Source organism: Cupressus sempervirens, chromosome 1 (assembly GCF_028749045.1).
Source record: "Cupressus sempervirens isolate cs-2001-9-10 chromosome 1, ASM2874904v1, whole genome shotgun sequence".
In the NCBI taxonomy this organism is placed as follows: Eukaryota; Viridiplantae; Streptophyta; class Pinopsida; order Cupressales; family Cupressaceae; genus Cupressus; species Cupressus sempervirens.
Window position 1 is genome coordinate 183,325,383 of NC_143118.1, and position 12,231 is coordinate 183,337,613.

The following is a 12,231-nucleotide window of genomic DNA, read 5'->3' on the forward strand; positions in this document are numbered from 1 at the left end:
TGATTTATGTTGTGACCTTGTCTTCCTAATATTTGAGGGATTCCCCACCAATGAACATGTTGAATCAAGTGTTTGTTGTGCCCAACGAGGTCTTGTAGAAGAAGAAGAAGGAACATCCTCAACTATTTGTAGACCCTACGAAGGTGGTGTCCTGCAAGTCAAAGTTGAAGGAATATCATCTTCCAAGTCATAATAACTATCATCACTTTCCATGAAGGAGGAAGAGGGAGGAGTTGCAGAAGCCAAACTTGAATAAGTTTCTTCAAAGTGAACATTCCTCTCAAAAAAGATTTCATGTGTCTCTAGATCCATGAGTTTGTATGCCTTAATGTGGTCAAGATATCCAACAAATATACAAGGTTTTCTTTGAGGTTCCAATGCCTTTTCTTTTTGTGGAGGCATCCTTGCCCATGCTGGACATACAAAAACTTTAAAGTGTTTTACACTTGGTTTTCTTCCACACCAAGCCTCAAAAGGTGTAATTCCATCTAATGCCTTATGGGACTTTTGTTTTGGATGTAATTGGCACAACACATGGCTTCTACCCAAAAAACTTGATCTAGAGACTTATGTTATAGCATACAAGTGGTCATCTCCTTAGTCCTATTCTTCCTTTCAGCAACACCATTTTGTTGTGGAGTGTATGCAACTAAATGTTGAAGATCAATACCCTCATGAGTACAAAAGTCTATAAGCCTTCACATATTTCCTTCCATTATCTATTCATAGAATCTTGATGGCTTTCCCTAATTGCTTCTCAACTTAAGCTTTGAAGGTGATAAACTTATCAAATACTTCACTCTTATGAGAAAGAACGAAGACCCAAGTCTAACATGAGAAGTCATCAATGAAGGTGAGAGCATAACGAGCCTTTCCAAATGATGGTACTAGAAATGGGCCAGCTACATCACTATGAACCAATTCAAGAACAACAACAGCTCTCCAAGACTTCCCCTTGTCAAAATTCTCTTCGAGATGCTTGTCTACTTCACAACTTGGACATACACCCTCTGAATACTTGACTTGAGGTAGACCTTTGACCATATCCTTGTTATGATATTGTTATCAAGATTTAACTATGTGATTTTTGAGTCAAACTCATTGACCCATGTTTCACGAGTAGTGATTCAACATGAATCCATCTCTCATGAGAATAAATGGAACACTTAGCACTCATTGGATCTAGGTGATGCTCACACAGGTGAAGCACCAGGACTTCCCGGGAGGTCATCTCTTGGGAAGTCTTGGTGCTTCACCCCTGTGAGCATCACCTAGATCCAATGAATGGTAAGTGTTCCATTTATTCTCATGAGAGATGGATTCATGTTGAATCACTACTCGTGAAACATGGGTCAATGAGTTTGACTCAAAAATCACACAGTTAAATCCTGATAGCAATATCACAATTTGACTTGCTATGGAAATTATCTCCTACTTATCATATTCGTGTTGCTAAGTTGTTGAAGGTAGCAATAATTGAGATGTCCAAACCTCTCATGTGATAGTTTACTTTGTGAATTTGAGTGGGTCAACAAGGCAAGGGAAGTGGACTTAGGAACAAAATGAGAAAAAGAATAAAGTCTTGTCTCATCATTAGCCTTTCTAATTGCCACCATGGAATCATACTTTAGATTTTTCACCACAATTGAATTAGGAAGGAACTCCACTTTGTTGCCACATCCATAGTGAGTTATTTGGTAGATTGAAAGAAGGTTGGTGCTAAGGTTAGGAACATGAAGAACATCCTTGAAGACTCGATTATCCAAGTCATCATTCCTTTTTCCTTCAACTTCCACTTGAGTTTCATTTCCCACATAGATGTAAGGTACAGGTGATAGTTTCAAAGAGGAAAATGCTCCCTTGAAGCACTCATATGATGTGTAGCTCTTGAATCAAGAACCCATTCCTCAGAATTGTTTGTACTTGCTACCAAAGCTTATCCCTTACCTTCTAAAATGGTTGAAGATCCCTTATCCTTATAGGCATTTCGTACATCAATTTTATGTTTCCTCATTATGTTTAGCAACTCATCAATCTGCTTATCCTTACACTCATGCTCATCATGACCATTTTTCTTACAATAGGCACAAGTTTTCTTCTCCCTTTTGTTGAAATTGTTTCCCTTCTTATTATTTTTGGAAAAAGACTTGCCTTGTTGTGAGGAAGATTATTGAGTGGAGGAAGATCGATGTTTAGAGGAAGATTGTTGTGTGTCATCTTGTGGCTTAGCCTTCCACTATTTTTGCTTCTTGTTGGAATTTTTACCACTTGGATTCCCTTCATTAGCTACCAAGGCTTTGGTCTTGGAAGACTGGAGAATTCCCATATTCACTAACTTTTCATGTTCTAAGACCAACATTCATGAAAATGACTCAAATGAAGGCTTAGTGAAGGTACTACCCATTGTTAACTTGTGAGTATTATAATTGGAAACAAAAGCTACATATTCAGGAGGAAGATGAGTCATCACGTGTTTGATCAACTTTCCATCATTAATGGGTTCACCACAATCCTTAAGGTGTGTCCTATACATGTCTACTCGAGTAAGATAATCTTTGATGGTGTCGAAATTCCTAGGATCCAATTTGAGAAGATTTTCCTCAATGGTGTAGGCCATATCTTCATCTACTGTACCATACAATGCTTCAAGTTTACCCCAAACTTCTATTGGATTGTCAAGGTTCCTGATGTGATATTTGACAGGATCTGAGATATTCTTTAACAAGGTTCCTAGGGCCATTTCTTGTTTTGATGTCTAATCTTCTTTACAAGACTCATCAGCATCATCATCAAGTTTCTTTGCTACACCAGTTATATAACGCAACAAAAAATTTTCAACCAATGGTTCCTTTATCTTTTCTTTCCAAGTAGCATAATTTTGTGGAGTTAACTTTGAAAAAGAACCCATAATGCAAAAGAAAGAGTACAATATCAAGGAGACACAAGAACACAAGACACACTCCCCCTTTCACTCAATCAAAGAACCCTGCCTCGCCCTCCCCCCCTCCCCAAAATGAATGCTTTTGACACTTTATATGTAGTGCATTTACCATAGGCCACTTCTCAAAATGGACAAGAGTGGGCTTCTAATTTTTCTATTTACAACCTTCTCTTGGAGTTCAAATCTAGTACTTAGCAATGTAGCTTAGATATACAACAAATTTGAAGTTTGATCAAAGTAATACAATGCAAAAAAAGAACTTATTTCTAAAAGTGGTATTTCTGTCAACACAAGACTATAATCTGATTGTAGATATAGAAAGTAGACAAAAAATTATGTACTTTCAAAAAAATGGAACCTAAAAATGTGTCCAGATGAACCTGTATGAAGCATTAGAAGTTGAAAAATGTAGGATTGGACAGGTATAGTCACCAAAAATGATTTTTTTGACAAATTCGTGCACCAAAACTAGAAAATAATAGCACACTAAAAAGTTCAGGAAATTCTAGCCAAAATATTAAAAAATTGCACCTAATTTGGAGTTTGGATGACTGAAATATGGCCTCCCGAAGTTAGACTGTCAAATCAAAACTACATATGGAGAGGAGTCTGATAAGAAAAACATGAGGTTAAATTTAACATCCAAACGGTGGTTTCAGCAGTGCAATTTGGCTTACTGGTGATGGTCAAATGACCATCAAATTTAATGTTGTCAAAAGTTGACGTTAGGGAAAAAGGAGCCCACATGGTTGATGTGTCAGTCGGTACAAAATTGTACAGCTAGGGTGACGTGTCACTAACATGGACTATACAAAACAATTGATGTGTTTTCCACCATGGAGCTAGCATGGCTCTGACTGACATGTCGGAAGGGGGATGTGGCAAATTGTGTTTCTTGTTGATTGGGTTGGTCGTACTATTGACATGTCCCTATCGGCTGACGTGTTTTAAGAGACCTGGTCAAGGGTCTTCAACGCTGACGCGGGGCAGATTGTAGAGTTTGTCCACCGATGAGGAGTGTCAATGGAGGTCACCAGATGCAAAGACAGCATCGTCGAAATGGTTTACAGGTCACCGACAAGGGAAATCTATGGTTGGCAGAAGATAGTTGGCCGATGCCAGAAGTTGGTGGGCCAACAAGAGGTTTGGAGAGTCCGATGGAGGATCGTCAGTGGGTGGATGTGGGATTTTTAATCCCACGTTCACCACTTTAGTGAATGTTTAAAAACAATAGACCGCAGATATTCAAAGGGCTTGGAGGTTGTCAAACATTATGAGATTTTTCGTGGTTATGTCGATTCTGTCAGTTGAATATGTCATGTTATGTAGCTCACCAGGTATGATTTTGAGATGCCGCCAGTTATAGAGAATATTCTAGATAATATTCTACGGCCGTGCGGATTTGACCACCTCGTTCCTGCAATAAATGCTCTCTACAGGCCTAATGGCCAAAAAAAATTTGAAAAAAAATATAGCAAATCTAGAAAAAATAATTGCAGAGACTGAAATAATAAAATATGTAGATCTAAAAATTAAATTCAGAGATCTGAAATGATCATACCAATTCTACAAATTAGGCCTTCGGGTGCCAGTTTGCAAAAAAAAATCGCCTCAATTTTGCCTATGGCCTAGGGTAGGCAAATTTATAGTCAAAATTCATTGAATCAATGCTCTAGACGCAATGGTGAGGTCCTCTTTGGCTCTAGATGCTCCCAACAACTGCAAATATTCTGGATTTGAATCGTGGTCCTCTGAGAGGTGAAGCAAAAAATGGTCTTCAATGGCTATGAAATGAAGCTCCCTCAGCTCTAATACCATGTAAGAATTTGCCTTAGGAAACTAACATCAAGATCAAGAGGCTCAAATAATAGCACAATATGGACCAATAATGGATGATCAAAATAACAATTATGAAAATATCATATGTACATACAAACTAGAAGTTTCTGTATATAAAGGCATCTAGAATGACTAGGAGTTAGCAAAGTGATAAGCCTCACAACTAAGCACACGTCCACCAGAGGTAGAATATCCTCCATTGAGCATAGAAGTTAGTGCAATGATGAGAGGATAAGTATGACAAGGTGTATCTCATCTAGAGATGTTGTGGACACCATGTACTTAAATTGAGTGCGAACAACTATGTTGTCTACATGACAACTCAGATAAATATGCAAACACCTATGTTGTCAACAACTCATATAACTATGCATACTCCTAGGTGTCTATATGAAAATGCATTTAACCTAAGTAAACTTAATTAAAGTGTAATAATAATTAATTATTTACACTAACATAATTTTTATAGCATAATTGAAGGTATCAACACTAGAAATGAAATCAATTATTTATTTTCCAACACAAATGAAAAAGGATAATAGTCAATTTTAATATTAGCAAATCATATGATTAAGTAATTGTAGGTTCCGCATGCAAAATCCTATAAAATTTGGTTTCTTTGATAATTGAGGGAATTGATCACAGAATGGAGTTGAAGGTGCTTTGTTGCATGACTTCTTATTTTTCAAATCATGCATCACTAATAAATAGTAATTAGGTGCAATTTCATGGTGATAATTCAATGTATATATGAAAAATGTGCTCTTATTCATCGAATAAAGATTACTTTGGATGAAGTTTGTGTCATACTATATATTTAACATCTTTAATTTTCCCACAATTCTATCAATAGTGTGCAAAGACTTAGCAAGATGTGAGACTAAAAACACATTTAATTTTGATATTCATACAATCATTTTACCTTTTGTAAATGTTTTTTAGAATAATGTTAAAATTGATTATTGTGTTGGAATGATAATTCCCACACATCTGATGTACTTCAAAAGAGTTTTGACCTCTTTATTTTATTAAAATGCTTCTTAATACTTAGCTATATGATAGAAATTTGTTTTACAATGGATTTGCTTCCTAATTTTAAAAGCTAGATTGAAAAACAAAAATCCATGACAACTGTCATGTTAGAAATGCCTGGTATGAATCTAAATCAAACATTCACATATTTTCCATGTTTGTATAATATCTATACCTTTTTATTAACAATAGCCTACCAAGGCATTGGCTGATCTCTAGACAAAATGTACCAAAGACAAAAAAATTCAAATTCACAAAAACACTATGAAATTTTCTCAAAAATTTTATTGTTTTCAATCACAAAATACACAGATTATGAAGATCAAATGTTGAAATTTTCAAAAAAAAAATCCTTGTGTTTTCGTTTTTTTGAAATTTAATCAATGGCGCAATTTGTGAGAAGGATAACCACGTCCGCTTACCAATGCCACGAGACAATGTTCCATTTGAAATAAAAGTATGATAGCATGGTGAGCCATTGCTGACAAAAATTGCAAGTGTTAGTATTCTTCTTATAAAAGGATTTGAAGCATAAATTTGGTTAGTTTGATATTATTTGAGTCAATAAAATGTGATTTAGTATATTGAATTGGAAAAGGAAATATTTTAAGTTTTCAATATAGTTATGACATTTTATGAATCTAAGTAGGCATCAATAGCCTGTAATCAGGATAATACATATTTTTAACAAACAATTTATATGCATTACCTATGCTTCCATATTTTGGAAGCATATCTTACAGGGCAATTGCTTCCCCATTTTGTAAACATGTCTAACACGTCTATCAGAAAAACAAATTATTCGAGGGAAAACTAGATTTTTTTTAAAATGCCTAGCTTTGGAATTATCCAGCACTCTATTAATTAATTCTTTGAGGCATTATCTGCCCTTTCGAAATTTAAACGTTTTGCATACAGGTCTTGCAGCGCAGGTAAAGCGACCGCATCTAAAACAAATCATTGCCCGAGTCCAACGCTGGATGTATATACCCGTCCTAGAGCTCCCATGTTTGCACAGGCTGAGACGATATTGTCGAAGAATACTGTCACATTTCTCTGAGATCTTTACTCAAAACAGTTCATGTGCCCTGTCTAAGCCTACTCAAATATTTTCTATCCGTAAGATTTCACAATGAATCCATGAAACAATGCACACCATTGAAATAAAATATATAAACAGTACACTGTTTGAACTCTCATAGAAAGTCAAAATTTCTCAGTGGCCAGAAAACGAAAAATTTTCATTTATAAAACGATCCAATCTGGTGGCTAAAGTTCTGGTGCATTACGAGAACCCAACAAGAACTCTTCAGCAAAATGACCAGAATGTTAGCCACAATACATTTATATATATATCAGCCTCATCAGGAACAAGGAATAGAATAGAAGGTTTACAAAATTTGGAATAGAAGGTAGAAGAATTTAAGGTTTAGAAAGTTTTTAATGTTGATGCAGAGGTCAGAGATAGTGAAGGGGTGAGCACATAGCTATATTCACTTAGTGTAAATAGTCAACTTTCATAAATAGCTGATACGTTGATCACAATATATCAATTTTTTTTCATGGTGGACGAATGATCAGAACTAGTACGAATCATCTACATTTTGAACTCAACATGCTAATCTTTTTTCATGGTAAGTGATCAAAATCGACACGAATGGTCAATACATTGATCACAACATACCAAGATTTTGTATGATAAAGGGATGTTCTAAATTCACCTAAATAATTGACAAATTGATCACAACATACCAACTCTCTTTTTTCATGAAAGAAAAACCCCATCATGTCCTACAAAGAGGAGGAAGATCCCAGAGAGCATCAGGGGCCCCCTGATTACTCAATCCTTCATTGCCCAAAGAAGCAGAGTTTCCTTTCCTATTCCAGGCCCCATAGTTAGACAAACAACTGAAGGAATCAAACCCAGATTTTTGCGAAATGTAATCCTGAATCCCATTATAAGCATATAAACCAGCAGAATTCCGCCTCTCAATCTTCATTCGATCAAATTCGACCGTTTCCTCACAAATTCCCGCTTCTTTTTCATCAACAAACCTCGGATTCTCATCCATGGCGGGGAACAGAATCTCATTTGAACTCAAATCACAATTGGGCCACAGAAATTCCAACAAACTCGTCGATCCATTTCCCCCTTCCATGAAATCCCCTTCATCGAAGCCACCAACAGGGGAACTGCTATCAATAGAACAAAATTCTTCAGACATCATCAAATTGGATTTCAAGGAGCAGAATTCTTCAGACATCATCAAATTGGGTTTCACAGAGCAAAACTCGGAAATCAAATTGGGGTTTTTCAACTCCTCAGCTTGGCCCTGAATTTCTTCGTCACGTGACGGAGAAACACAGCAACTTGAATCCGAGGGCGACTGGATCTCACCGCCATTGATTTTGAGCTTGGAAGAATCAGAACCACAATTATTAGAATCCTTTTTTAGGCTGAGTAATCTTCTTACTCTGGAAGCTAACGCGGAATTAGATTTGGGGGCAAAATTGGAGACAAAATTGGTCCTTGTATTGGATCCTCTGAGGAGGCATGCGGCCTCATCATACGCCCTTGCGGCTTCCTCTGCGGTCTCGAAAGTGCCCAACCACATTCTGATCTTGTGCGTCGTGTCTTTGATCTCAGCGACCCATCTTCCTGAAGGCCTCTGCCTCACACCCACAAATTTCTTTCTCCTCTTGATCCGAGCCTCGAATCCGCCCCCTCTTTGAACTGGGTCCGCCTGGGATTCGAACCCGGGTTGGAGGGTCTCAAAATCTTCACAGCTTGCTTCAGGACTTGAAGAGGCGGATCTAAGAGAGTAGGAATGGGCTGAGACCGTCGACATGGTGGGATCGATCGATCGACTGGAAGAACAGGGGACGAAATGGGATTTATATATCTCTTTTCGCCCTCGAATTTTACGACGGACTTTGTTGTTTCAATTGTCGTTTATCAATGTAATTAGCTGCTTGGATTTTTGCATTGGTGTTGGAATCTGGATTTTTTAATGTGAATTCAGGAGATGCGGACATTTTGAAACGTTCCTGAGTTTAAAGATACTCAGTCCAAGCGTTTTGTTGGATGTCTGATATGCCGCCGTTTGCCGGGAAAATGAATCTGTTTTTGACTCTGTCTATTGCCGGGAAATTTGAATATGCCTCTCACTACTTTGGCTTGTAATTTTCCGTTTATGATGAGATTTACTCTCAAGATGTTAATGTAATTTATTTGGGTCAGTTCTTTTGGTTTCTGTTGTTGGTAAAGGAAGTCTACGTTGTGAGTTTGATCTAAAAGTTAGAAGTGTCTATTATAGTTTTTGGGTTGACATATAGTGATAGTGATATAAGATTATTTCATACTTCTTTTTGGGAGGCATTCAATTGTACCACACATGAGGTGTATATATCCTACTCTCATTAGGGTTTGAACTTATAGATTGAGATTTTGATATTTGATATTTGATTTAAATTGAGTTATAGTACACCATTTAAAAAGTTTTGTCATTTTATGCAATTCTGGTTGTGGGGTTACTTCTTGACTTAAAAGTCTTTGCATGATAAGGGGTGGTTAACTTATTGATTCTTGATTTAAATTCAATTCATTGTGGAAATTTACAGGAGGTTCCACTTGTCAAAGAGTTAAGGTCTAGATTGGCGAGCTAACCTATTGATCCTTTGATTTATAAAATACACTACTCAGTCAATGCATTTTGGTGGCTCCATAGAAATTATCCTTACTTTGTTGGTGGAGTTGAAAGATTTTTAAAGAGCCCATCTAGAAAAACAAGGGATGATTGACAAGGTTGGTATTGTGCCCTAGGTAATGCGAGAATGGATACCCCTTAATCTTTGACTCTTGGTCGACGATTTAGATGTAAGTATAATGTCTAAGTAGTTTGTGGAATTGACTCTTGACTATGTTTGATGTTTGATTCGTGATAAATTCAACATGTGATGAGGGATCTATTGTACATTGCCTAAAGAGTTCTAACGGTGTAAGTTGTCCAAGTTCTAGGTTCAAATCCTAATTTAATTTTTGACAAGAAGTTTTATTGTCAATAATCCAAGGCATGGTTTAACTCATGATTCAAGTATGGTGTGTGATGAGGGGTCTATTGTACATTGTCTAAAAAGCTAATGGCTTGTAATTTTCAGTTTATGATGAGATTTACTCTCAAGATGTTAATGTAATTTTTTTGGGTCAGTTGTTTTGGTTTCTATTGTTAGTAAAGGAAGTATAGGTTGTGAGTTTGATTTAAAAGTTTTTGATTAAGTAAATAGGTTTTAACGGGTGCCTAAAACCCAATAATTAACAAAAGAAACCGACATAAAGTCCAGAGCACGAAACTAACAAAAAAGAAACAACATGCCTTAGAAGGCTAGGAGAACAAGACAAAAGAAAACACAACCTCTAAAAGAGTAGGCAAGCCTAGCAAACAAGAAACAAAAGGAAAACCTGAAAAGCCAGGGGATCCAATCAGGGAGCCGTATTCTTGACTAGCTCAACAATCTTAAGCTCCAACATTTCCATAGTCTTAGTTGCATCACTAATTAATTGAATGTCATCAGGAGATTCTTCCTTGTCCCTCTTCTTGATGTGTGGTCCTGTTTTGTTGCTAGGGCCCTCATCTTGGAGGAGGACTCCATCTTTAGTGTCCTTGTTGTCCTCATTACCCATGTCCTCTTTGACCCTTGTGCTAACCTCCATCATAATACATAGTTTTTTTATATTATCATCTAAAGCTTTGATAATATGGAAGCTTTGGTTGGCAGTGTTGTAGAGAGAGCTCTTCATTCTGTCCATTCTTTTTTGCACCTCAGTTACCCTATTATCTAAGTTGTTGATTCTGCCATTCCCATCATTCCCAATCCTTCCTTTCCAGACCCTACAACCTATTTTTTATCTCCTCAGTCTCATGAAAAATCCACTTTATAGACTGGAAGTTGTCCACCATGTTGTTCCTGACATTATTGAGGAGATTCATCTTCACTTCCCTGGCATTATCACTGAGAATCACCATGGTCAGATCAATGAGCTCATTCAGATGAATTTTGCCATCATTTCCCTCCAAGACCTTGGGCTATATAGTTTCTTTGACGATGCCCATTTTTTGCCGTCTAAGTTTCAAAGTTTATCTGGACCATTTTCTTGCCCTTGGAGCTAAAAATATAGGTTGTTTTGTCTATGCCATAATTCTCATTTCTCTCTACCTGGGCATGGAGGGAGGGTTCCTGTCCCTTACCAGAATCCTGAGCAATGTCCATGATGTTGCCCCTTCTCTTCTTGGTTGGGCTTTCCACCTTCCTACATACTAGGACATTACTAGTAACCTCCTTTTTCACATTATTCTCCTCCTCCGTGTCCATTCCCTCATCCTCCTCATTGTAGTCATCTGTAGAATTAACATTAGATTTAATCATTTTACTTTCCCAACCTTGATGATATTCTTCTTGGGTTCACTTTTCTTCTTGTTTTTTTCCCAAATCCTTAATAATCTTGGCTACCTCCTCTTCATTATATGAATGAAGCCCAGCACTATCCTTAGTGTCAGAGAGGAGATAGGAGCTTTTTGTGTCCTCCAAGGACTCAAATTTATGGGCTATAGATCTACTACGGGTTTGAGCCTTAAAGCGCTCATAAATCAATAACAACAAGCCCTCATGGAAAGCAAGGTTGGCAAGATTTATTTTTATACCCCGTGATGTACTTATTAATAGAGAAGAAGAAGTAGTAAGGGATGGAGATTATAGTGTCATTTGTGAAGTGGTTAAGGATGTCAAAGTGATGGGTTCAAACTTTATCATACATTGTGTCTAGCATGATGTAAGAGATGATCACCCTAAGAACAAACCTCTAGAGTTTTTTTATAGAAGCCGGTTCATAGTACGCCCCCGTCTTCACCAAATCCTTCATCTCCTTACCATTCTTGGCAAAATCTTTGACAACATTGAGCGAAACCTTCTTATTTCTAAAGAATTTGATGCCCTCAGAAGGGGAGTCAGTGACCTCTACAATAACACTTTTATTAAACTTGAATTCTACTCCATCAATTTTTACTTTCCCTTCTCTCCAAGAAGTGACCATAAGTTTAGTCATTGCTAGGTTCTAGCCATGGAATTTCTCAATGTAATTCATAATGCCTCCTTCCTTCATCTTCTCCCAGACCTTCGACCTCCTTTTCCATTTCACTGCTTCATCCTCTGACTCTCTACGGTGCCTTTCTCCCACCATTTTGTTTTTATGAGTTAGGATGGCTCTCTACAAACTCTGGAAGAAATGAACAAACCTTTGAAATTTCTCACCAAAACTAAGCTTTATTTTTCCCTCGAGAATATAAGAATGATTGCAATTACAAAACACCCAGAAAGCATGCTAATAAGTAACCGAATTAATCTTCCTCATGTTTGACCCATGC

The 12,231-nt window shown here is 37.1% G+C and overlaps 1 protein-coding gene across 1 annotated transcript; it reads right to left on the reverse strand.

The window, feature by feature from the left end:
- Positions 1-7,032: 7,032 nt before the first annotated feature.
- On the reverse strand, positions 7,033-8,847 carry LOC149576741 (ethylene-responsive transcription factor ERN1-like). The gene has a single exon (XM_089820777.1). The coding sequence runs from the start codon at positions 8,659-8,661 to the stop codon at positions 7,597-7,599; it is 1,065 nt and encodes a 354-aa protein (XP_089676903.1). The 5' UTR covers positions 8,662-8,847; the 3' UTR covers positions 7,033-7,596.
- Between the last annotated feature and the right edge of the window lie 3,384 nt (positions 8,848-12,231).

Bases quoted from the DNA above. Each gene is read 5' to 3' on its own strand.
- LOC149576741 (XM_089820777.1), bottom strand. From the start codon at position 8,661: ATGTCGACGGTCTCAGCCCATTCCTACTCTCTTAGATCCGCCTCTTCA.